General features: G+C 53.0%; 2 protein-coding genes across 9 annotated transcripts; both read right to left on the reverse strand.

The window, feature by feature from the left end:
* Positions 1-332: 332 nt before the first annotated feature.
* SERPINF1 (serpin family F member 1) lies at positions 333-12006 on the reverse strand. Of its 7 annotated transcripts, none has more exons than XM_067714817.1 (9): positions 11702-12006; positions 7773-7851; positions 7439-7524; positions 5534-5738; positions 4750-4905; positions 4159-4362; positions 2593-2735; positions 1181-1391; positions 333-715 (listed from the first exon to the last, which is right to left on the reverse strand). In XM_067714817.1, exons 3-9 carry the CDS (start codon positions 7514-7516, stop codon positions 456-458), a joined length of 1257 nt encoding a protein of 418 aa, XP_067570918.1. In that variant the 5' UTR covers positions 7517-7524; positions 7773-7851; positions 11702-12006; the 3' UTR covers positions 333-455. The 7 variants fall into 7 exon arrangements, with proteins under 7 accessions (XP_067570918.1, XP_067570917.1, XP_067570921.1 ...); XM_067714816.1 differs by having other exon boundaries at positions 7773-7876; XM_067714820.1 differs by having other exon boundaries at positions 5534-5732; positions 7773-7876; positions 11702-12003.
* Positions 12007-19080: 7074 nt separating this feature from the next.
* On the reverse strand, positions 19081-26300 carry SERPINF2 (serpin family F member 2). 2 transcript variants are annotated; one of them, XM_067714803.1, is made up of 10 exons: positions 26096-26300; positions 24871-24946; positions 24689-24727; positions 24506-24568; positions 24019-24220; positions 23419-23562; positions 23069-23272; positions 22485-22627; positions 20800-21004; positions 19081-20170 (listed from the first exon to the last, which is right to left on the reverse strand). In XM_067714803.1, exons 1-10 carry the CDS (start codon positions 26281-26283, stop codon positions 19758-19760), a joined length of 1677 nt encoding a protein of 558 aa, XP_067570904.1. In that variant the 5' UTR covers positions 26284-26300; the 3' UTR covers positions 19081-19757. The 2 variants fall into 2 exon arrangements, with proteins under 2 accessions (XP_067570904.1, XP_067570905.1); XM_067714804.1 differs by lacking the exon at positions 26096-26300 and adding an exon at positions 25394-25750.
* Between the last annotated feature and the right edge of the window lie 12 nt (positions 26301-26312).

Genomic DNA, 26312 nt, shown 5'->3' on the forward strand with positions numbered 1-26312 from the left:
TTGTCAGGTGACATTAGCTTGACGGGGGGATATCCGTGCTTGCATTAAAACCTAAAGTCCGGTGTATTTAAGAGCATGGTCCACCGATTGTGGAGACAGGAAATTCCTTCCCGGGGGATTAGTGACCTAGAGTGTAAACCCCACAGAGCGGAGAATCCATCCCGACATCATACAATGCAAACAACTACGGTTCTTATCTCACCCGGTGACTTTCTCTGCAGAGTTTAGTTAGACCCAGGCTATAAATACAGGACCAGCAAATTCCTAAAGGGTTATTTATCTTCATATTAAATTTAACATAGCTCAAAATAGGAGGAACAGGGTAACAAAAGTTAAGGATAAAACACTTTTATTGCAAAGTATACATTGAAACATAGGGGCAGCCTTCATGGAATATATAAGCTGCCATCCCTCTAGCGTTTTCTTCTGGGGTATTTGAACACTAAATTGGAGAATTAAGTGCCCCTGGGGTCCAGAATTTTGCCTATGAAGAGAAGGGCCCCTGTGTCTGTGTCCCTCAGTACAAAGATGAAAGGTTGGTTAAGGTGATAGTCCAGAGAGAAGGTGAGGTGGGCAGGCTGGAGCCCTGGGCTGGGGGTGGTACCCGCCCCATCTTCATTCCACTCAAAGCCAGTGCGATGTTCCACTTGAGTAACTTTGATAGGTTTGCCCGTGATCTTGCTAAAGTCTGGTGAATCAAACAAGGACTGCAATTCTGCAGAGATCGAGAGGGATTTCCGTTAAAACCTTGCCTCATCAACACCCCAAGGAAGAGTACAGTCCTGATTCTTAAATTCTGATTCTCGAGAAGGCAAGCAAGCTGGGAGCGGAACAACCACTTTTGACCTGTGAGGTGTGTAGAGCTCTGGGCTGGTTAAGGGTTAAGTGACTTGCCCAGGAGCACACAGCAAGTGAGGTTAAGATTAGAAACCAGGTCAGCAGACCTATCTTGAGAGGCAGTGTTCTGAGTTGCTGTTAAAAGACGTATGCTCTTGGGGCTGAGGAATGAGTCTGATAAGGAAGGCAGTTCAGTCTTCCCCTCCAGCACTATTAGAATTAAGGAGTCATCCCTGGCCTCGGTACAATGCCATGGAGCCTTTGCGTTCCGCTTAGCAAGGTGGAAGGCTCAAAGACTCTACCCCACCCACCCCAGGAGCAAAGAGGTCTTGCAGAAACATACTCATCTCCTGCACGGACTTGGTGAGTTCGCCTTCGTAACTCAGCTTCAGCTTGGGGATGGTCAGGACCGCTTGAACAGTCTTCAGTTCTCGGTCTATGTCATGAATGAACTCAGAGGTGAGGCTCTCTTCGATAATGGTCAGGTTCTGGGTCACTTTCAGAGGCAGGAAGAAGATGATACTCATGCTGCCGGTCAAGGGCAGCTGGGCAATCTGACACAACAGGGAGGAAGCACATGCGTTAGTCCTTTGGAGCCCAGGAGCCTAGAGATAGGCACACACCCCCAAGCCGCCTTCTCCTCTCCTGTAACCAGGCCCTGCCACGCTTTCCCAGCCCCTCATCTATGTAACAGTTGTCCCTCTAAGCTAATTGCTTTCCGGCAGCAAGATGTCTACTGATGTTTCTTCAAAAAGTAGGCCATTGTCGTTTCTTAAACCTGGGCCTAATACCAACTGAAGTTATCTGCTGAAAGAATTTTCTCCTGTGGTTCTAAAGAGCTAGAATTGAATTCCAGGTCTGTGTTTTCTCCCAAGGTTTGTCTGCCAACAGTTACTGATCATCTGTTATGTACAGAGCCCTGGACTAGAAATGGGGACTCCGGGCAGAGCACACAGAAGGAGCAATACAGTGGTCCTTTGAGCAGCGGTCCTTAACCTCAGGTCCACAGGACGGATGGCATCAGAGGTCCCAAGAGCCCCTGAAATCGTCTACAGAAATGCATACGTGGCATTTCTGTCCAGTGCTTCAGGTGTTTTGTCCGATTTCCAAAGAAAAAAGCTAAGAACTACTGACTTCGAATTTTCAAAAGTCAGGTAGGAAAGACTTAGAATGCCAGCAGTTTGGAGTTGTGACGGTTTTTGAAAGTTTAACTTTGACTTCTAGAAATACAAGTTCTCCCCCCAAAAAAAGAGAAAAAGAAGGAAAGAAAAGAGAAGAATTAACACCAGCATTTGAGTGCCCAATCTTCTTTTTAAATTTTTTAATTTCATGCTTATTAACATTTTTTCAGATTTATTCAGACGTATAGTATACGTTGATCATGACACTCCCCTGCATACTTTTTTTTTGGGGGGGCCGCACAGCATGTGGGATCTTAGTTCCTTAAACCCACATCCCCTGCATTGGAAGTGCAGTCTTAACCGCTGGACCACCAGGGAAGTCCCTTGAGTGCCCAGTCTTGAGGGCCCATTTCACATTACCTTATCAACCCTTACAGGAAACCCTGCGTGAGAGGATAAGTTTAGATAACTATGCCCCTTTATTTTGAGGAAAAAAGGCTCAGAGAAATGATTAATTACTGAAAGTCACACAGCAGGTAAAGTTTAGACCGCTGTCAGATCTCAAAATTCATTCTATTCCCACTACACCATCCTGCCTGTCCCCGCACCCGCTACTCACTCTACCCCTACAGACCTTGCAGTTGAGATCAGAATCCAAGCCGTAGCGTAAGATGGCCTTAGGGTCTGACATCGTGGGGACTTTCACGGTCCTCTCCTCATCCAAGTGGAAATCATCTAGGGAAGTCTTTCTGTAGTCAAACTTCGTTACCCACTGCCCTGGAATGAAACAAATGGAGTGCCCTGAGCCCCGGGAGACCAGAAAGGCGTTGGGACCGTGCTGAGGCCAAAACATATTGCTGAAAATTGCCTGGCTTCAGGAATCTTAGTCGTCAGAGGGTCCTGATACAGCAGGGAATAGCTCTATCTCAGAATGTGCAGTCTGGACCACAAAATTTCTAGGGTCCTGAATACCTTCCATACGTAAACTCAGGAGGAAATAGGTTGATTGAAGGGTTTATTCAAGTTCTGTGATAGCCTAGGAGAAAGGTAAACTGGTGTACACTCCTACAGTGTTGCGTCCGGAAGACAATCCAGGGAGGCCAGAGCTGGAAGGGACCTCGACTTCATGTCATCAACCCTCTCATAGCTGAAAAAGCCTGGAACCCCAGAGAGGTGAAGTGATGGCCAGTGCTCACACAGCTAGCCGATAGCTTCACATGGCCTGTAACAGCTTCTTTCATGTCCTGGAGCTCAGTGCTTCAGGGAGGACTTTTCTCTAGGAGTTTAGGGGTCCACTCTGCCTGATAGACATTTTAAGGGGAGGCTGCCCAAAATCCGACCCAAGGCTCATGAATAGGGCTGGCCTCACACTGGGCCCGTGGAATAGACTTGGGCACGTCAACACAGCCTAGAAGAATGTTGTTAGAAAACTAACAACGGTTTATCAACGACCTGCTGTGTGCCCCGGGCATGATGCTAGGGTCCATGTGAAGATGGGAGATGTGGGAAGGGGAAAGGGAAGCTGGGGTGAAGTGAGAGAGTGGCATGGACATATATACACTACCAAATGTAAAATAGCTAGTGGGAAGCAGCCGCATGGCACAGGGACATCAGCTCGGTGCTTTGTGACCACCTAGAGAGGTGGGATAGGGAGGGTGGGAGGGAGACGCAAGAGGGAGGAGATATTGGGATATATGTATATGTATGGCTGATTCATTTTGTTGTAAGGCAGAGACTAGCACACCATTGTGAAGCAGTTATACTCCAATAAAGATGTTAAAAAAAAAAAAAAAGATGGGAGACGACACAGAGTGTCCCTGAAGTCAGTGTATCGTCCCTGAGTGAGAGACAAGAAAACAGGCCCCAAAAGGCTATGAAGTTTGTGCAGGGCTCTCCAGCCAGTACAGGCAGAGCTGGGCCTGGACCCTCACCTGGCTCCAGCCAGAAGTCTACCAGTGCCTTCCCCAAACAGGTGCAAGAGTGGGAGTGCCCCCTCACCTCTGCGAGTCTTTCTCTACGGCCCCTTACACTTTGTAGGCACTTATCCCATGTTTGCCTTGGGTTTGATGGCAAGCGGGCAGCCCTCAGGCAGGTGCCTCTCCTGGGTCCTCCTCTGCCTTCTTTGACTCCCCCTCTTTCCTGGCCCCATCTGACACTTATTGTCTACCCTTGGCCAAAAGCCGAGTGGAGAAGCCCTCACCCTTGAAGTAAGCCACACAAAGAAGGAGAATGCTGATTCCACTGGGCATCTCCCTCGTGGACCTAGCGATTTTCCCTTTCATCCGGGCCTGCACCCAGTTGTTAATCTCCTGAAGGTCCAGGTGAGCGTTGCCAGTCAAGATCCTGGGCCTGGTCCCATACAACTTTTCCAGGGGTGCGACAAAGCTGGCTTTTATCCGCAGCTCTGCAAAGAGACGGGGCACGGGTTAGTGTGCTCTGAGCTAACCCAGCATCCTCTCTGAGAGGTTCTGGTTGACCCTCAGCAGGCCCTGACTTCCTGCCTGGCATCTTCCCGGGACGCGCCGGGGCTCTGTGCCAGCTTCCGCAGGCACTGGACGGAGAACAACAGATCTCACTCATTACTGTTTCTCTTCACACCACTGCCCTCACCCGACCCTCCCACTGCCTCCCTCGGCCCATTTCCTCTTTCCGATCCTCTCTGGGCTCACAGGGCCCCTTCCTGCCCCCCCAGGGCCAGGCCTGGCCAGAGCAGACGTGCTCTGGTGTTTAGAAGGAAACCCCCATGTGCAGCACAGAGCCCCACGCGCCTCAGGCAGCCCGGGCGACTCACTCCTCTCAAAGATGATACGTGAAGCACTCTTGAGGTTCTTCTCTGGGGTGGTGACGGAGGCAAGGAGTTCCTTGTAGGTATCGTGAATGTCTGGCTTGCTGATCAGGTCATAGTAGAGAGCCCGGTGAATGCTGGATTCTGTCCGCTGCTCCGCTCCTGCCAGAGGGATGGACGTGTGAACCTCTGTAACTGCCCACTGGGGCCCAAGTCAGGCCAGCTCCTGGGACGGGGCAGGGACACCGCACCCTAAGTCTTCTTGTCTGCTGGTACTGGGGATGTTCTAGGTGGAAAGGAATTTGAAGGCAATGGAGGAAAAATAGATTTTCCTGAAGGTAGGCTAAAGGCATCAGGCCTAGAGAGATAGAAGGGTGGGAGTGAGGGTTCAAGTCCCTGTGCTTCTCCCATCACAACACTTACCAGACTGTTCTGCAGTTTCCTGTTTATTCGTTTCCCCCGTGAGCTCAGCTGTGTGACCCGAGCGACGGCACAGACCGTGCCTGTTTGTGTGCAGTTATGTCCCCAGAACCTAGCCACACCGACGAGGCTGGCACGTAGGAGAAGCTCGCTTAAGGAATGTCAATAAGTGGTCCCGAGGCCACACACCTGGGTCAGCAGTGCTCTGCCCCCCGGAGCTCCCACTCCGCACACGCCGGGACCCCCAGGCCCAGCCTCTCGGCCCTCTTCACCCTCCCTGAGTGAAGTGTCTCCAGGGCTTAGAGTCAGATACGTGCAGAGGCCGGAGGGCAGCTCTAGGATGCAGGGCTTTCTGCGTCCAGGAACTCACCCAACGAAAGGGCAGAGAGCGCCGTGGCCACGCTGAGCGGAGACAGGAGCACGTTAGCAGCGGGGCTCTCCCTGGATCTCACGCGGTACAAGTCGTAGCCAAAGTTGGAGACGGCGGCCGCCAGCTTGTTCACAGGGACCTTGAAGAAGGGATCCTCCTCCTCCACTGGCAGCCCCGTGGTCTCGGGGGCCAGGGAGCCCTGCATCTGAGCACAAGGACCAGTGCAGATGAGCACAGGATGACTGGTCTCATCGCTTTGTGTGGGACTGTCCTTCTGGTCCTGAGGGCTGTCCTACGCTTAGCCTAACGTTGGAGTGAGTCTGTGCCCCCTGCTCCCGTAGGGGCCCTCTGCTGGGGAGAAGTTAGCTGGCCAGGTTTAAGCACCAGTGACCTGTGAGCCTCAGGCCTGTAACACATTAAAAATAAATAAATAAATAAAAGGAGAGGAGTCCCCCTTCCCAAGAAATTCCGTTCTCAGGCCAGACAGGCTCCCTGTCTGCTTACCCTTGTGCACTGCTCGTGGGTCTCCACCTGGACCCTCCTATCAAACCCTTCCTGTCTTTCATGGCCCTGATGAGATATCACCCCCTCCACCACAGACTTGGCCCCGATGGCCCCAATCTGAAGGCACCTTTTGGTTTTCTGACCATTTTTTCAGAGTCAACTACCGCTTCTGTATTAACCGCCTACCATGTGCCAGCCTCTGTGCTAGTTCTTTTTAGTTGACTTACTTCGTTTCATACTAGTCAATGTAGATGATACCACCAAAGACTACTATCTCAAAACTCTGAGTTCCTTGAAAGCCAGAACTGAGTCTTTCATATTTCCACCCATCCCCAGCACCTACAGAGTAGGTGTTCAGTAGATAAAAAATAAGTGACTGTCTGTGATGGCCCTGTAAGGATATTTTTAATCCCATTTTATAGATAAGAAAACAGACTCAAGTAACAGTGACTTGTCTAAGATGATAAAGCTAGTGAGAGGTTGAACCAGAATTCAAACTTGGAACTCAAGACAAAGTCCAGGGACTTCCCTGGTGGTGCAGTGGTTGAGAAGTTTCGAGCCCTGGTCCGGGAAGATCCCACGTGCCGCAGAGCAACTAAGCGTGTGCACCACAACTACTGAGCCTGCGCTCTAGAGCCCGCGAGCCACATCTACTGAGCCCACGAGCCACAACTACTGAGCCCACGAGCCACAACTACTGAGCCCACATGCCACAACTACTGAAGCCCGCGTGCCTAGAGCCCGTGCTCCACAACAAGAGAAGCCACCAAATGAGAAGCCCACGCACCGCAGCGAAGAGTAGCCCCCGCTCGCCGCAACTAGAGAAAGCCCGCACGCAGCAATGAAAACCCAACACAACCAAAAATTAATTAATTAATTTTTTTAAAAAAGACAAGGGACTGGTCCAGAAGTGCCCTGGTCCCTTGTGTGACAGTCACTCCCACACTGCCACTGTCACATAGCATAGGCTTCTCAGCACCTGCCTTTGCAACCCGACTGTGCTCTCTCTGGACAGGAAAGAGGCCTTTCCACACTCACACCTCTGCTGCACCCTGGTCAGGACTGGAACAAATATCCAAGGCCACCACCCACTCAGTGAGACCCACAAGTAATGCAAGGTAATGAGAAAAGGTCTTCACTGAAGGGACAGCCCTGGACTTGTTAGAGCGTTTTTGCCTTTCACCTTGTTTGATCTTACGTTTGTCCCCACTCTGTTCTGTGAAAGGCAGGGTGAGACACTTAATGTTTTGCTGATGGAAAAACCAAGACCCTGTCTAGACAGAAAGGCCAGAGCCTGGCCTGCAACCTGGGTGTTGTCCTGTCTCCCGTGCTGCCTACTGAGGAGGGGCTGGAATTGCTTATGCCCCCCCAGGCCCCCACCACACACACCCCGCCTCTGACCTCCTCCAGGCCCGTGTTCTGGCAGCTGCCGTACCCGAGGAGGGCTCCAGTCCAGAGGAGTAGCACAAAGGCCAGCATCCTGGGGCCTGCAAGAAAGCAAAAGAAAGCAGGCTGCTTCCCTCACCTACCACCCTGCAACACCCGGCCACCCTGGGCAGGTAGCAGGGCCTTGGCAGGGCTAGGCACCTTCCCTCCAGCCTCCCCGGGCTGGAAGTGGCCCCTCAGCTTGCTGATCCCACCCTCTCAGCACCTCCCCAGCCCTCCCCCTGCCTCACAGCCCACAGTCCTATGGCGAGCTTGTGCTCTCATCCATTGTGTGTGCCAGGAGACCCACCTTTGAGCCTAAACCTCCAGGGTAGTGAAGACCCAGCAGTGTGGACACGGGCTTTTCCCTGCGGGCACGCTGACCAGCTCTGGATATAGGATTTGGGTCAACGTCTAGTAAAAGCATGGGGGCAGAACCTAGGTCTCAGATGTAGACTCCCAGAATGTAGAGAATGGGGGCATCTGGTCCAGCCCCTGCTACCCCCAAGTTCTCAGACTCTCTCCTTGAATTCCTCTGCCCTGGAACCTGTGGCCTCGTAAGCAACCCGTTCCCTTCCTGGACAGTTCTGTGTCAAAAGCTCTTACTCTCATGGTTAGGAGTGCTGGGTCTAGTGTCAGACAGCCTGGGTTCAAATCTCAATTCTGTGTCTTCTTTGTGCGGCTTGCGGGATCTTAGTTCCCCGACAAGGGATCGAACCCGGGCCCCAGCAGTGAAAGTGCTGAGTCCTAACCACTGGACCGCCAGGGAATTCCCCTCAATTCTGTGTCTTAATACCTCTCTAAATCCCAGTGTCTTCTCTTGTAAAATGGAAGTCAAATAGTACTTACCTATTGTGATGAGAATTAATTAGATGATGCCTTCATAGCACTTAGTGAGTGACACCAGAGACAGGTGAGTTCTCCAATGATCCCTGAATCAAAATGTGTCTCCCTACTCCTGGAACCCCAAGGCCCCCCTTCTCCCTGGGGGTAGCCATGTCCTCTTCCCCCCACTAGCTCGGATCTAGCTCTGAAACCTCCACGAATTCCTTCCTTCAGGTTAAGTAACCCCACTTCTTAGTAAGACCACCCAAGTCCCTTTACCTCCTGAGCAGTAGCCTCTTTGGACAGGACTCTGGTCTGACCCCTGGACCACAAGGGAAAAGGGAACTCTGGGTCTAGGGCTCCCCCGTTCCTTGCCTTCCTGCATTCATTGCCTCTATGAGCACACCCCTGGAATCAGGATGTGGAGGTGGGAGGGGAGGAAGGCAGCTGAGGGTGTTCATAAATAAGATCTTCTGAGAGGCCTTCTGGTTAGAACGTGGGACAAGGTCTCAGCAACCAGGACCTCTGCTCTCCCTCCATCCATACTGCCATGTCAAGAACTTATCATCTGGGCTTCCCTGGTGGCACAGTGGTTGAGAATCCATCTGCCAATGCAGGGGACACAGGTTCGAGCCCTGGTCCGGGAAGGTCCCACATGCCGCGGAGCAACTAAGCCCGTGCGCTACAACTACTGAGCCTGCGCTCTAGAGCCCGCAAGCCACAACTACTGAAGCCCGCGTGCCTAGAGCCCGTGCTCCGCAACAAGAGAAGCCACCACCATGAGAAGCCCGCACACTGCAACGAAGAGTAGCCCCGGCTCGCCACAACTAGAGAAAGCCCGCGTGCGCAGCAACGAAGACCCAATGCAGCCAAAAATAAATAAACAAATTTATTAAAAAAAAAAGAACTTATCATCTGTCTTCCCTGCCCCTCCCCTCCCCTGCAGCACAAATACACCCTTGTGTGCACAAACACACACAGGCCAAGGGTCTCAAGCTCGCTCTTCCTTTCATAGACCCATAAACACACACACACACACACACACACACGCACACACGCTTTCCTGACTTCTCAGAACAAATAGGAAAATTAAGAGTGCAGTGTGTGATTTTTGGTCAAAATCCTTAAAATTAAGTCTAATAAGACACTGGACAACATTGTAGAGCATGAAAGGCCGCAAAAGAACAGATGGCCTCTGAGTTTGCTCGGCTGACGGCCGGACGGCCTGTGGGCCCCAGCCCGGCTTTCTCTCTAAACCCTGATCTCGAGCACGTGTCTCGCAGTGAGTTCCACAGGCCCTTGTGTTCTCAGCCAGCTGCTCTTCCCCGTGGCTGCCCCTGCCACTCAGGGAGAAATCTTCCATTGAGACAACGGAAAAAGCTTTCTGCAGTGCAAGATAGAGCCCTTAAGGCCATCCAGGCTCACAGCTGCTCTCTCCACCCGGCCAGCCCCACCCAGAGCTGGCAGGGGCCTTCCCTGCCTGAGCCTCAGCAGACTGGCTTAGCAGACTGGAAATTCAGTGAGATGCCAGGCCAGAGGGAAAGCTGTTATCTCTAGTTCCTGGGCCAGGGTAGGGAACGGAGATAGGAGGGAGGAGGTGGGAGATGTCATCCTGGCATGGTGTTTAAGGAAACCAAGTTCAAATGCACTTGAAGATGGATCTTCTCTGTAGGAGTCCCTACAGAGTCTGAGCCCACACCTCGGGTCATGTGATCACTTGTCACCACGTGAGTGGACTGAGGACTAAAGATGAGGTGAGCCACCCAGGCAGGGAAAGGCACCTGGGTCCACAGCTGGCCCAGAGCCAGTCTCCAGGTCTGAATCCCCCACCTCCAGCCCTGGGGTTGAGGGAAGTGGAGAGATGATTGAAAACCCCCTGCAAGGGCAGTGAGAGGGTAGAGAGTAAGGGTCTGCACGGGGGCCCCTCTGAGCACACTCAGTGCCCTGTCCAAGATGACTGTTCCGTGGGCTTGTCCAGGCCTCCTTCGCCTGGCCAGGGGCACAGGGACAATGGTGCCACCCTGTCCAAAGGGCAGTGTCCAAGCCAGATTCCTGTCCTACCAGGCGGGGGAGGGCAGGGAGAGGAGGTAGATATCCTCCCCGTCGGGCCAAACTCAGGCCTGCCTTCCTGCCACATTGCCCAAATCAAGAAACACAAGGAACTGATTTTGCGATCTTGCCTTCCAGCTGGGAGGATAAGTTTGAGCCAGTACATGTGTTTCAGATTAAACCCAGTTGTGAGACGAACACTATCCCTCCTCCTCCTCCCAGGACCGCACAGCCTCCAAGCCACATGGCAGTGGGCCTCATGGGCAGTGCAGGGAAGGGCACCGCCCTCTGCCCTGGCTCTGGGAGGGAGATTCCGAGGGGTCCCTCCAGGCCCACCCCACCGTTGTGACCCCGTCAGTGCGCAGGCGACTTTTTTTCTGAAGTTTTGGAACCTGAATGAGCGGGGCCAGGGCACCCACGAGTTTCACCTCCCCACACCCCAGAAGGACCAGCCTTAGGGACAGAATTGCCTGGCCCGCTTCCCCTCCCTCCCCTCAGGCTGAGGGCTGAACTCTTGGTGGACCCGCCTGGGCCAGACAATGATGGGGTTTCTGGGAAGCCTGAAGTTTTTCTTTGGCCCAGACCCGCTCCTTGCTGTGGCTTGTCCCAGGGAGCAGCAAGGGTGCGGGCAGCCCTTCTCTCCAGCTCCGGCAGCTGAGCCCCCAAATCCCATACACCAGCTGGGCTAAATAGTGGTCATTGTTGGTGAGAGGCCAAACCCCCACTGGCCGCCCAGCGTTTACTGGCAGCTGATTTGGCCAAAGAAAAAGGGTGGGTACTGGATAGAAGGACCCAGCTGTCCTCCATCCCAGCCCTGCCCGGAAGCCTCCCCACAGGCCAGCTGCTTGGCAGTGTCAGGAAGTTAACTTTGAAATCAGCACCAGTTGCTTTTGAAAAGGCAGCGGGGAGCTGAGCCCAAGCCATGGCCGGGCTGCAAGATGGGCTGCTTCCCTGACTGCCCCAGTGGAGGTACAGCTCCCCGACAGCCTCCTTCCCCCAAGGCTGCAGAGCCCCCTGAAGTGATGCTCAGACCTGACCCAGCAGCCAAGCTCTCTGCTTCTTCCCCGCCACGACCCCCCTCCATTGTTTCCCACCCATTTCATTCAGGAGTCTTTCCAGCCTCTTCTCCTAGTGGTGCAGTAGGGTTGGGTGATAAGTGGGCTCTGACCCCCAACTCCCTCTACCCTCTCTAACCTACTCACCCTGGTGCCCAAGCTGCAGGAACTACTGTCTCCCCACCTCCTCTCCCTTACACCCCTCTTTTCTGCTCCCTGAAGTACCCCTGCTTCACCCCCGTCCCCCCAGCCCAGAGGAGCCTCCCTTCTTCCCCAGACACACATGCAGAGCAGACAGGGAGCTCTTTACCTGGGAGTGCGCTGCAGCTCCGCGCCCAGCCTAGGTCTGCACACTGAGGGGGCTTCTGTAAAGCCCAGAGCTTTTTCTGCTGCCTCCTAATCCAGCGTCCAGCAGGCTTCAGATTACAGCTACTCCTTTCTTAAAGCGACCTGCACTCAATTTGGAGTCTGTGATTGCATCATTGTCCGACGTTAACTTTAACCCACAGCTGCCCTTCCACCACACACCCCCAGACAGACACATTCACACACCCTACTGTTCCACCAGACCTTCTTTGGGGTCCTGGCATTCCCACCCAACAGGGCAGCCTGGCCAGCCTGGGTGGGAGCCAGGACTGAGGAAGAGTCTCGCAGGAGGAGGCCCAGGAGGAGGCCGGAATAGAGGAAACAGTGGCCCAGAACTGGGACTCTGGGTTCTTCCTGGTCCTTGGCTCTAGTACTCGGATTTGGGGCAAGACATCACTCATGGCTCCTACCTTTCCTCAGCTGGAAAACGAGGGGTTGGTACTGGGATGTCTGTGTGCTTTTTTAGCCCTGAAATGCTCTGATTTCTGAAGATCAGAAAAGGCAGTGGGGAAATATCTGACCAGAGGAAGAATGAGATGAGCTGTAAACATCAGTCCTGAGAGGAGGCTGAGCGTGTGTGCCTGCCACCCACCTGGGCACCGCAGAAATCACCTGGGAGGAGACCACCGAGGCCTTGCTCACCTTGGGGCATTTAGGAACTTGCAATGCAGTTGTGAAACTAAAATACTGACATGGGAAATAATTGGAGAATGTACCAAAACGTTTTCTAGGCATGTGTGGATGCTGGTCAGAAGCCCAGTGGTCATTCAGACAAGGAGGGATCAGAAAAGGAAGGGAGAGCCTCTGGGATATTTAGAGGAAGAGAAAATTTAGGGGAACTTCACCTCCTGTGAGGCTCCAGGGAGCAGAGCTAGGGCCCCTGGAAATTTCCAGTGAACCAGATTCAGCTTTATATAAGGAAGAGTGTATCAACAGTCAAGAGTTCATCCCTGGACTTCCCTGGTGGCGCAGTGGTTGAGAGTCCACCTGCCGATGCAGGGGACACGGGTTCGTGCCCTGGTCCGGGAAGATCCCACATGCCGCGGAGCGGCTGGGCCCGTGAGCCATGGCTGCTGAGCCTGCGCGTCTGGAGCCTGTGCTCTGCAACGGGAGAGGTCACAACAGTGAGAGGTCCACGTACCACAAAAAAAAAAAAAAAAGAGTTCATCCCTGGCGGTCCAGCGACTAGAACTCTACGTTTCCACTGCACAGGGTCTGGGTTCGATTCCTGGTCGGGAAACTAGGATCCCACAGGCTGCAGCCAAAAAAAAAAAAAAAGAGTTCAATCATTTCTTTTTTTTTTAATTAATTAATTTATTTATTTATTTGGCTGTACCAGGTCTTAGTTGTGACATGAGCGATCTTAGTTTCTGCCTGCGGGATCTTTAGTTCCAGCATGCAGGCTCTTAGTTGCGGTATGTGGGATCTAGTTCCCTGACCAGGGATCAAACCCAGGCCCCCTACATTGGGAGCTCGGAGTCTTAGCCACTGGACCACCAGGGAAGTCTCCAGGATTCAATCCATTCAACCAAAAATTGAAGACCTCCACTCAAAGTACTCACTAGGCACACAGAGAAGGAGTACATAGATGACTGAGACTCAGTGCCCACCCTTCAGAAGCTCACTGGCTAATAACAGAAGATGACGTGAGGACAGATCGTATACTTCGGCACATTCTGTGATAGCCGTCTCTACAGCCATGCCATCCAATATGGTAGCCACTAACCCCATGTGGCCATGGAGCAATTGAAATGTGGCCAGTCTGAGTTGTGATCTGCTATAAGTATAAAGTACACGCTAGATTTTGAATAGTTAGTATGAAAAAGAATGTGAACTATCTCAAAAATTTTGACCCTGATTACATATATTAGGTTAAATAAATATATTGTTAAAACTAATTTCACCTATTTCTTTTTTAATGTGGCTGCTAGGAAATCTTAAATTACGTATGCTGTTTGCATTGTATTTCTACTGGACAGCACTGCTCTATAGGGTATCATGGAAGCACAGCTGGAATATATGAATCTAAGCTGAGTCTTGAATAAGAATGAGCTAAGCATAGAAAGGTGGGAAGGCGTTACTATCCTGTGGACAATTTAAAACTGGATCCCTGTCTCACACCATGCACAAAGATTAACTGTAGGTGCATTAGAGGTTTAAATGTTTCTGAAAAACAATTCCTGTTTTTGCAGAACCTTTTTTTAAACATTTTTATTTTTTAATTTTTTTTATTGAGTATAGTTGATTTACAATGTTGTGTTAGTTTCTGCTGTACAGCAAAGTAAATCAGTTATACATATACATACACCAATTCTTTTTTAAATTCTTTCCCCATATAGGTCATTACAGAGCACTGAATAGACTTCCCTGTGCTATACAGTAGGTCCTTATTTGTTATCTATTTTATATATGGCAGTGTGTATATATCAATCCCAATCTCCCAATTTATCCCTCGCCCCCTTTCCCCCTGGTAACCATAAGATTGTTTTCTACATCTGTGACTCTTTTTCTATTTTGTAAATAAGTTCATTTGTACCACTTTTTTAGATTCCACATATAAGCGATATCATATGATATTTGTCTTTGTCTGACTTACTTCACTCAGTATGACAATCTCTAGGTCCATCCATGTTGCTGCAAATGGCATTATTTCATTCTTTTTTATGGCTGAGTAATAGTCCATTGCATATATGTACCACATCTTCTTTATCCACTCCCCTGTCGATAGACATTTATGTTGCTTCCATGTCCTGGCTATTGTAAGTAGTGCTGCAATGAATATTGGAATAATAATTATTCTATATATAATTATTATTATGTTCAAGTTATGGTTTTCTCTGGATATATGCCCAGGAGTGGGGTTGCTGGCTCATACAGTAGCTCTATTTTTAGTTTTTTAAGGAACCTCCATACTGTTCTCCATAGTAGCTGTACCAGTTTACATTCCCACCAACAGTGCAGGAGGGGGTCCCTGCAGAACCTTTATAATGACTTTTTATTTAAATTATTCACTTATTTTTGAATAGGTATTTCTTAAATATGGTTCAAAACTCAAAAGCAACTAAAGGTATACAGTGAATGACTCCTTTTCACTCTGATCCCCCGTCACCTGATCCCACTCCCTGGAGACGGCTGATGTTAATCTCCTTCATATGTATCCTTTCAGAGATCATTTTAATGGCTTAAACAACAAATGCAAACACAGATACACAACAGGAAAAAATGTAAATATTTTAGAAAAATGTATAGATGGATTTATCTGTGATCTCTCAGTAGGAAAGTTTTTTTAGACAAGACACGAAAAAAAAAGCACAAATTATAAAAGATTGATAAATTTGGCACTAAAATCAAAAACTTGTTTTCATGAACAGATACCATAAAACAAAATGAAAAGACAAGCCTCACACTAAGAGAAAATATTTGTAACACAGATAACTGACAAAAAAAGATTACTAACTATAATATAGAAAGAACTACAAATCAATTTTTTAAAAAAAAAAGAAAGAAGAAAACAATGCAACAGAAAAAGAGGCCCAGGTAATTCACAGATGAAGACTCCTGAGTGGCCAATAACTTTATGAAAAGATGTTTTTCACCTGTAATCAGGGGAATGCAGATTAAATACTTTGATAAGTGTATTTCACACTCATCAGATGGGTGAAATCGAAACATCTGACAATACCAAGTATTGGTGAGCATGTGGACGGCCAGGATCCCTTAGGCCCTCCTTATGAGAACCTAAATTGATGCAACCCCTTTGAAGAACAGTCTGGCAACAAATGGCAAGGTTGTGCATAACCTTATGTGGCAGCCCTGGCAGTGAAAGATGGAAAACCCAAACCCACAACTCAGCAATTCCACTCCTAAACATGTGAGCTGAAAAGACTCTGCACACGTGCACAAGGATGTAGCAAGAATGTTACAGCAGCACTGTGTAGTGGCAAAAAAAAAGAAAGAAAGAAAACTCCCTCAATGTCCAGCAATGGGAGATTAGATAAGGGGTGAAAAAAAAAAAAAAAAGCCTACAGCTATGAGAAATACTAAAGGGAAGCCACTTAACACAGATTCATCGCACAATATAGAGTGATGCCAAGTTGCAGGATGATACATTTGTGGAAGGTTTAAAAACACACAGAATGATACTATTAATATATACCACTCAGGGATTAAAACTCATGCGGTGAAAGTAAAAGAAATGCATGAAAATAATAAAAAAACAAATTCAGGATGATGGTTTTGGGGGCAGGGGAAGGATTGAAGAAGGGAATGTAGGACTATCACTATATTGAGAATATTTTTTAAGCTGGACAGTGGCCCTATACGATTTATTATACCCTTTTGTATGTCCTAATTATTTATAATAACTTATAAAGAAAGAAGATTTCTCTTTCTTCCGAGTAGCGTGAAAGCAGTGTGTCCCACGCCTGCCAAAGGAGAGGGCCTGCACTGGTGCTTTTCAAGGACTAGGCTCCTGCAGGTAGCTCCTCTCCTGCCTAATCAATGTAATCCTTCTCTGAAGGACCATTCCACAGCTTTTAAACAGCATCTGCTACTCCCTTCTTTAAGGACTCTTCCTTTATTGCCGCATCCCCTAAAGCTACCGTCCATTTCTCCACCCTCCCTCCCAGACATGCGGGGAAGAGCTATTTACTCTTAGCGCCTTTCCGTCCTCACTCTCCAACTTGCTTCTGTGCCCAGTTCTCCTTTGAAATTGCTGTCGCCAAGTTCACGGGTGACGTCTGCGTTGACCACCAAACGGACATCTCTGCCCTCGCCAGCAGACGGCAAACTGTCCCTCCTTGAAACCCTGACTCTCCACACCCTCTCATTTTTCTCGCACCTCAAAAGCCCCATCTTTTCCATCTTCCTTGCTGGCTTCTGCGACACCTTTTTTTCTGTCTCCATCTACATCTCCTCTTAGGTGATTTCTGCCAGTTCCATAACTTTCAGTGCATCTGTGAGCTCCCAAATATACACTTCCAGCCCAATTTGACATAGCCACATGGATGCCCAGCATGTAAGAGGAACATACAATTCATCATCCAAACACTTCTAAGCACAAAAGCGGGTGCTGTGAATTAAGCTGGAACCACAGACATAACTCGAACCATCCCAGGGAAGACTGGGACATATGGTCACCCTATATTAGTGTGGCATTTCAGTCATGTTCAAAATGGAAATCTCCAATCAAAAAATCTGCCATCCTAAAATCTCCAGTCCTCAAATCTGTCCCTCACTCTGATTCCCATCTCAGTAAAACCCGTTTTTCTCAACACAAAAATCCAGGGATTTGAATGATAAGCCCCACCATCCTTAACTCTTTCCTCTCCCTCATCTGCCGTACAGTCTATGCACAAATTCTATAACGTCTACCTGCAAAATATACCTGAAGTCTGACCACTTTCCTGCATTTCCAGAGCCGGCAGCCTGGGCCGAGCCACCCATGTCTCTTGCCTGCTAACCAGCCTCCCTCCTCCTGCATTTGTGCCTCTAAGTCTGTTCTCCTCACAGAAGCCAAATGAGCCTGCCAGAGCTTACCTCAGACCATGGTGCCCCTCAGTTAAAGCCTTCCACAGGGACTTCCCTGGTGGCACAGTGGTTAAGACTTCATGCTCCCAATGCAGGGGGCCAGGGTTCGATCCCTGGTCAGGGAACTAGATCCCACATGCATGCCGCAACTAAGAGTTCACCTGCTGCAACTAAGGAGCCCGCCTGCCACGACTAAGACCCCGTGCAACTAAACAAATAAATTAAAAAAAAAAAAAAAAAGCCTTCCACAGTGAATGAATAATTTCCATCCCCAACGACACGGATGAATCTCACGAACAGGAGGTTGAATGAAAGAAGCCAGGCACAAGGGAGGACAGACTGCACGATTCCTTTACATAAAGTTCAAAACCAGAAAAAACTAGTCTGTTATCAGAAGCCAGGAGAGTGAGTACTGTTTGTTGATCTGAGTACTGGTTTCACAGGGGTACTTGGTTCGTGAAACAAATTCATTATGCTTAGGTACATTTATGACTTGTGTACTTGGCATACTATACTTCAACCCCCAAATTTAACTTGTTTATTGTCTAGACCACTCTACCACCAGATGTAGGCTCTGGGGGGTAGAGGTCTTGTTGGCTTTTTCATCGCTGCAGCCCCAGAACCTGGGGAGCTGCTGGGCACACAGAAAGCACTTGACTAGTATTTACGGGGCGGAGGATGCAGTTAAGGCAGCCAGACCGGCAGCACGGAGAACCCGGGAGGCGACAGCCGTGACCCTCGGGAGTGATGGCTAGATCCAAACTGTGGCTAGAGCCCAAATGGAGAGGAAGAGAGAGCTGAGAAAAACTCAGGAGGTAAATTAAGCTGGTGGGCTTGCTGACTTAACTTTCCAGTTATCGCTTACCTCTCCTAAGATAACAACAACTGTCTTTACAGGGGCCCTAAATCCCTCAGTGGTCTGCCCTCAGTTCCTCTCTGATTCCTTCCTACATCTCCCCCCACCCCCCTTCCACTCCAGCCCCACGGATCTCCTGATCATCCTGAACCTTTTGAGCAGCTCCCACTCCTCTGCCCAGGACACTCTTCCCCAGGATGTCCCCATAGTACCCACCCTTGCCTCCTTCTAGTCTCTGCTCCAAAAGTCACCTCCTCAGGGAGGCCTTCCTTGCTTTACTTCTGACCAGAGCTCTCACCACCCTCTGACATGCCATGTATTTCACTGTGGATTTACTCCCCATCTCCACACACCGCTGGTCTGTAAGAAGCAAGATCCCATCCTAGGGACTTGCTCTTAACCACCGCACTACAGGGCCGCAGGTGGCTGCTGCCACATGGACACCCTATACTCACAGACAAGGGCTGCCCCCAGCTCTGTGCCAAGGTGCCCCCAATTGCTTCCCCCGAATCCTCAGGCGCTGACAGCCTCCATCTGGAGCCGGTGCTCCCGGCAGCCTGCCCGCCCCCGTCTGGCGGGCGCCAGCTCCAGGCAGAAGGGCTGGCGTGTAATTAGAAACTCCTCAAGCTCCCTAATTGCCAGTTCTTCTCCCAAACCAGGAGGCTGGTGCTATTCTGAGCCGCCTTTGTTGCCGGATGCCTGAGGTCCGTAGAGAGGAACAGGCTGAGAGCAGAGCCAGGCTGGCAAGGGGGTGGCCCTGGGCAGGGCTGGTGAAGTCAGAGGGACGGCACGGTGGAGAAGGGCTGGCAAGTGACCAGAGGCCAAACGTGGCACAGAGAGGGCTGCTGCTCCTGGGGGCCCAGCCCGTGGCCTCCTCCCGCCTTCCTCCAGCCCCCCTGCTCCCACCCACGCCCCAAACAGTGACATCACAGCAGACACGCCCATTCATTCTTTATTCAGGTGGCATAAAAATCACTACAAAAACTTTACAAAAGAGCCTTTGGGAGCTAACGCCCCCCACCCCTCAGCCACTGAGACACCGGGCAGGGGGGACAGAGGGGAGAGGAAAAAAGGGGAGTCCTGGCAGTGTTGGTACCTCCGAGGACCAGCGGGGAGACTGAGGCCACGGGGTGGTCTGGAGGCTGCTGGGCCTTGGGCAGCTCAGGGCAGAGGCTCGACCTCCACCCACATGTTTAATCCCACAACAGTGCTCGGCACCCCCGGGCCACCCCATCTCCCCAGCCAGGTGTCCACTCCTCCCCGGCCCTCCCTCTCTGGTAAACAGGCGTGGAGGCGACCCAGCCAATTTAGGGAATAACCTACCTACCTTCCTGACAAAAATGAATCCACAGCTGCCCTTCCGCCCAAGCCCCAGACGAGGACACCCTCTGAACCCCTTTGGATCAAGGCCCACGGTTCCCCGATGCCTGCCCTCCTCCCAGCGCCGCCCCTCCCCAAACCCCCCAAGAGGAGAAGAGAGACTGGCTCCCCTCCTCCCCTCTGCCAGACCGCGCCCCAGGCCCCCGCCCGCAATCCCACAAAGCTGTTTGGAAAGAGTGACATGAGTTGAGAGGCTGGTCCAAGCAGGGACTCGGGCTGCTGGCGGCCAAGCCCCTCACTTGGGGCTGCTAGGTTGGGGGTAATCCTCCTCCGAGGGGGGCGCAAGTTTTAAGTCAGGGCCGAACGGCTTGTCTCCGCGGGGGAAGCCTTTCTGGTGCTGGAAAAAGTCCCTGTTGTCAGGGGAGTCCTGCTGCTCCTTGAGCTCCGGCTGCGCGCCAGGATTGGGGTTCCTCACGCTGCCCACAAAGAGGGGCAGGCTCGTGCTGTCCTCGAGGATGAAGAAGAGGAAGGGGCGGTTCACGCTGAAGGAGGAGAGGGACATGCGGGACATGGCCGTGCTGGTTGTTGCGGCCGCCTCCACGCCGGCCTCTCTGAGCTCCAGCGTGGACTGATGCTGCACGCTGGACACCACCAGGCTCTGGTCTGAGATCCCGCGCAGGTCCGGGGCCTGGAACAGTTCCTGCAGGCCTGCCCAGGCCAGGAGATGGCTGGTCAGAGCTGCCTTCTGCCCCACACGCTGCATGGACCTGCCTGGGAGGGTGTCTGGCGTCCCGGCCAGGGAGCACCTTGAACCCACAGACTGCCGGTTAACTTCTATTTAACCTGCACGTATCAGCTTAAAGGTTCCTTCCTCCGGGAAGCCTTCCCTGAGCCCCTGCCCCGAAGTCCAGACAGATGCCTTTTCAATAGTTCCCTGGGTGGACTAGAGAGAAGCCCTCTGTCTTATCACTTAACGCTGAATTGTAAGTACCTGATTCCTCCTCTGCCGACCCCCGTGAGACTCAGCTCTTTGTACGTGGTGGGCTCCTCGTGCCTCTCGCAGCAGAGCCAGCGAGGCTCACATGCCACCCCTGGCTCTCCACCCAGGATTCTCTGCGGTGCTCAGTCTTGGGCAGAGCAGGTCCTCATTCCCTTGCCCCACCCCCTGCCCAGGACAGAGAGTCCGAGGGTGCACATCAAACCCTCTCACCTCCCTAAGCCCCAGAAAAGGCCAGGACGCACGTCTAGCTCTGACTCAGGCCTGCCGGCTGGGGGGCTTCCTCCTCACCCACCCTGTCCGGCTGAGCCGGGAGCTGTCCCACGCCCGGCCTCCTTACCCAGCTGGCTGAGGATGGCCACCAGGTCCATTTGGTATTTCAGGTGCAGCTTAGGCAGCTGGACCGTGGTGGGCCTCTCCCGCAGCAAGGGCTGGTGCAGCACGCCCCAGCTCAGGCTAGCCAGCACCTGGGACGCGTTCCACTCGAAACGGGTGGGCACGACGACCACGAAGCTCATGTTGTTCTTAAAGGGGAAATGAGCCACCTACAGACAAGGCAAGGAGACGGCGTGAGGACCAGAGAGCACCCAGGCCGACATGGGGACTGGGCCGGCCTCGCTTAGGAGACACTCCATCCTTCACAGGTGTGTGCGGGGTCTCTCTGAGCCTCCGCTTCCTCACCCGTGGAGTAACACTACCTGCACACACTGCCGGCTGACATGTGACGGAAGGAGAGAAGCTTTTAAAGCTTCTGGCCGAGCGTGTGCACGTAGGCGGCGCTCACTCAGTAACTGGTAGTTTTCTCTCTCCTCCTCTGCTACCAGCTAGCCCATGACTCAGGGTGAGGAACCCCCTGTGTCCGCCTCTCACTTCCATGCGTACAATGGACCAGGTTGCCCTAGCAGAGGAGCCGCTGTCAAGGGCGGTACCCTATCCACTCCTCTCTCCTCCAACTGTGACTTTGCCTGGCTGTGTATCTATACTGTGATTTGGGGTGAGATTTCATGTGAACAGAGTTTCCGCAGCTAAAGAAGTGTGAAAAACACTGGGCTCCGTGGGCCCTGGTGGATGTCACTCCTCGGGCTCCAGGCAGAGCGCCCAGAGGGCAGGACCCCTGTGGCGGGAGGGGGAGTGCCAGTGTCTGGCTACCCGGGCCAGCCCGCAGAGGGCGGGCGAGACAAGAGGAAGACCAAGGAGGGCCAAGGATGGAGACGGAAGGGTGAAGGAAGTGTGGGCAGGACACAGCCTGGCGGGAAGGGGCAGCAGGAATAGAACTGGTGGGGAGGCGAACCAGATGGGCCACGTGTCGGGGGAAACGGAGAGAAGCAGGGACACTGCTCCGAGGGCCTGCCTCACCCACAGCCCCTCTCAGAAGAGGCCTTGTGAAACTAACCAACACTGCGGTCTCAGCCACGGCCGACTGGCCCAGGGATCAGCCGCTTAGGCCAAGGGGACCGTGTTTAGGCTGGAAGCGAGGGAGGCTGCACCTGAGATAGCTTGACACAGCGCTCTCTCTAATCAGAATGTTCCATCAGGATGCTGACAGATCCTCCCTTCCAAGGAGCACCGTGTGAGAGCTCAGGTCGCATCTCCCAGGCTTCAGGGTGCTGAGGCCCTGTGCTGCCCCATGACCCATGGGTCCTTGTAATAAACCCCCATAACCAAAGATCACCTGGGACTCAACTCAGTGTCCCTTCGTCAGAGAAGGTTCCCTGACCCCTCTAGCTAAAATACCTTCCCCCCACTCTCTGAAATTAGCCTGTTGATTTACGTTTGCTCGTGCACTGTGTGTCTTCCCTCCCCAGAGCAGGGATCTTGTTTCCTTGTGCTCCACTAAACCCGCAGTGCCTGGAGCCTCAGTTTCCCTGGATGGGGGTACAGCGAGACCTTCCAGAGCCACCCGCCCCAGCGGCGTGACTGCAAGGAAGGTGCGGCACACCCCTGACCCCTGTGCCTGCCCCACAGGGGCCCATTCCCTTCTCCACCTCCCAGCACCCAAGCCCAGGCTGAGGAGTCAAGGGTGACCTGGATCTCAGGCTGCTCCAGCAGAAACCAGCGCAGCGGGTACGTGCGGGCTTGCATCATGTCCACCGGCACCGTGAACTGCTCGTCCAGGTGGAAAGTGTCTCTCCGCGTGAGATTCGGGTCGAACTTCCTCCTCCAGAAGCCTGAATCCAGCAGAGGGCAGGGGCCACATAGACTGGGACCAAGGTAGATTCTACCCCACCAGTCTCTTCCCCATCCCACCCAGAACCCATTTAAGGGATGAAAGGTGGAGGCTGGAGCACCAGGGGGTGCTGTGCCAGGTGATACACAGGTAATCTGAGGTCTGTTCCCTGGAGTGATTGTAGAACCTGGGCTTGCGTTCTCCCCTGCCCTGCCACGTTCCCAGGAACCTCCCCTGGGTCTTTTAAGACTCGGTTTCCTCCTAGGGAACTCTCTCCACGACAGCCCCATCCAGTTCCTGGGCCTCCGTCCTGCCACACCATTACCTGTCTCCTACCCTCCCGGCCCAGGCCTGGGGAGGAAGAGGGACCCTCAGAAAAAAGCGTGCCTATAGGGCAGGGGTAGGGTCTGCGGGCAGGGAGCCGAGAAGGGGAGAAGCACACCCTGGAAGTGGATGGCATTGAGGAGAAGCAACACTGTGTCATCTGGCAGATCTGAGAGGAAATCCTCAATCTTCCCCTCTGTGGCCTCCTTCACCCATTGGTTGATGTTTGCCAGGTCATCCCTCTTCCTTCCCGTCAGGCTCATGGGCTTTGCACCAAAGAGCTGTTCTGATTGTTCCAAGAAGTCCTTTTTGATGGGAAATCCTGCACAGAAGGGCCCACAGGCTGTTGCCAGCACTTGGGCCCCACAACCACCTGTGCTCCGACTGGCTGCCTGAGTCCACACCCGTCTCCCTCACCCCTGTCCACCCCAGGGCACAACCTAGAGAGTGTCTGCCACCAGCACCTACCTTTCTGCAGGTACATTCTGGCAGCCAATCGGAAAGCCCCAGGGCCCAGGTCCTGGCAGAGGCGGCTGAGCAGGTGGGGGAGGCAGGGCCCTGAGTCCACGTGCAGCACCTGCTGCAGCCTCTGCAGCGTTTGGTTCTGAGCACCTGGAGGGGACACAGCAGCTGTGGTCCTTCCCGCCCCCACTGCCCTCTCCCATCCCTCTTGAATACCTACAGTGCGCATGCCCACGAGACCGCGCTTTCTCCTCCCATATCCTGAACTGGTCTGAGGGACAGGACTCCCAAGTTTGCTTTCATCTCTGTTGCTGCCAATCTGGGCAACCTCACCCTATGGCCTTCCCTCTCTGGGGAAGGTCCCACAGTGAGACCCTCCAGTCCAACGGAGACGTTGTACCTATCATATTCTTGCACAAAAATCACCAGAAGCACATCCTGGGCCCAATCCCTGGGATTCTCATTCACAGAGACTGGAGTCTGCATTTTTACCAAACATCCAAGTGACCCTGATGGAGGAAGCACCTGCTCGTAAACTCTGGGGTAGGTAATGAGTTCCTACTGGCCTCCCAGCTCTGCTGGTCTGGACAGGTGCTCCCATAGTACCTAGTGCCAGGTGAGACAGTGCCAGGGCCACACTCAGAGGCGACAGGATCAGGTTGGGCCTGGTGGAGTTTTGGGCCACCAGGGAGAAGAGGTCTCTGGTGAAGGCCATCATGGCCTGGGCCAGCCTGCGGGTCTGCTCCGGGTTTGGGGACCCCTCGCAGTCTCCTGGGGCCTTCTTTGGGGCAGTCTGGCCACCAGGCTCCTGCAGGGACAGATTAGGGGTCAGTGGGGTCAAGGGGTCAGCTCCAGGTTCTGTGTTGAAGATCTCCTTCAAAGCCCCTGTGCTGGGGACAGCAGGGCCTTGTCCCAGTCCAGACATGGGCAATGGCATTCAGGGGACTAGGTCCCTTCCTCTGGTTCCTCCCACCCTCTCCCTTCAGGCCTCAGCCTCACTGCCACCCTCAGGCCCTGCCCACTTCCTTGCCCCTGCCGATGGCCCTCCTCCCTCAGGCCCCGCCCACTCTTTCCCAGCCCCACCTGGTTGTACCTGGTTGCCCAACTTGAGGAGGGAAAGTGGGGGTAGCTTCTGCTGGGTCTGCCCACTCATCAGCTGAAGAAAGGAGGAAGCAGATGGAGAGCAACCCTTCCCACAGGTCTCCCCACCCTGCACCAGCCACAGGCGAGGCCCCCTGGGGCCTTCCTCCCTGCCGTGCCTCTCTCTCCCCAGTACCTGCAGGCCCAAGGGCTCCATGGTGCTCACAGGAGAGAACTGTTGAGAAAGGAACGAGGAGAGGCGAGGGAACCCCTAAAGCCAAGACCTCCCTCGACCCTGCCCCCCTCCTCTTTCCCCGGGACCCCTGGCGTCTCCCGTAGCCGCCTCCCCGCCCCACCCAGACCGCGGCCCAGGCTCACCGCTGAGCAGGGGCTTTGCAGGCAGGACAAGCTGAGCACAAGGACAAGCTCAGGCAGCCAGAGCAGCGCCATGTTCCTGTGCGGGATGGGAAGCCTCCGTTCCTTCCTCGCGCCCACACCCGCCGTGGAATCCCACCCTCACGCTCACGGGCAGCCGAAGTCCTGAGCCGTCACCAAGGAGGGGACAGCGACAGCGGCAGCACACACGCCCAAAGCACAGCCCTCTGAGCGGTGAATTGCTTGAACTCCCCCCTGAGTTGCTTTTTCCCCTTTGCGTTTTCTGATTGTTCACTTTTCATGCACTGAAAATGTTTTTGTTCATAGGGGGAAAATATTACCCAAACAAAAACATGTCCCCATTCTTCAAGGCCTGGTGTTGTGAGTCAGACCTGGGTTTGAATCCAGGCTGTGCCTCTTGGCAGAGGCCGTAGGACATCCCCCTTAACCCCTCTGGGCTTTGCCTCATCTTGTAAAATGGTGGCGAAAGTCCCTACCTCTACCCATGTGTATCGCGGAGACCAACCTAAGTCAGTCTTCGTGAGCCCTGACTACACGGCCTGGCACTCAGCAATGGCTGCTGTCAGTCTAGCCCAAGGGCCCTCTTGTGGGAGGCGCCTGCCCTGAAGCCTCCTCTGTACTGAGGCTTCCACCCCGGAGCTCCTATCCAACTGGCTGTCCATCAGCCCACCTTTTCTGGCTGGTCTGCTCTTGCCCACAAGGGTGGACGGGACTGTGGTCTCAGCAGGGGTGGTGGGCTGGGCCAGAGACTGGCCTTGTTGACCCAACAGCAGAGCCCAATGAATGACTCTGGCCAGAGCCACCTTTGGACTTACGGAAAACACAGGACCTGGCCCTCTCTCTGCCCCAGGCTGGCTCCGGGAATCCAGGCTGGCGGGTGCGGATGGGCAGGTCTTGGTCCGGCCTCGGAGCAGGTCTCACACACACCCATCCCGCCCCCATCTCAAGCATCCTTCTATCACCCCTGGCCCCATCCCCATCCCACACAAGGACCCTTGGCCAGGGCCCTGATCTCCCACCTGGGCTTTTGAATCTTCCTGGCAAGAAAAGGCTTCCAGGCTTTCATTTCCCAGAGGGACTCCCCCCAGAACCTCCACCTTGGTTCCTCATCACCCCAGGAGGCGGAGAAGTGACAGGTCTCCTGAATAAACTCAGCCCAGACCCCCTCGGCAAGGTGGGCAGCTCCAGGCCAAGCCACCCATCTTACCTCGGCAGGCTCCTCGCCGCTGCACACGATGTCCCTCTGGCCCCACTTGGGTGCTCCCCACGCTGTGCCCGGGTTCCAGCCAGCCCGGCTGAGCCCTCCCCTGCCACCAGGACCTTTGCTCTCAGCCAACCCCTGTTCCAATTGCTTTCTCTTCTGGTAAACATTGACCTGCACATCCGGTTAAACATTGATATTAGGACCAAAAACCCCTTTCCCG

Source organism: Pseudorca crassidens, chromosome 19 (genome assembly GCF_039906515.1).
Source record: "Pseudorca crassidens isolate mPseCra1 chromosome 19, mPseCra1.hap1, whole genome shotgun sequence".
In the NCBI taxonomy this organism is placed as follows: domain Eukaryota; kingdom Metazoa; phylum Chordata; class Mammalia; order Artiodactyla; family Delphinidae; genus Pseudorca; species Pseudorca crassidens.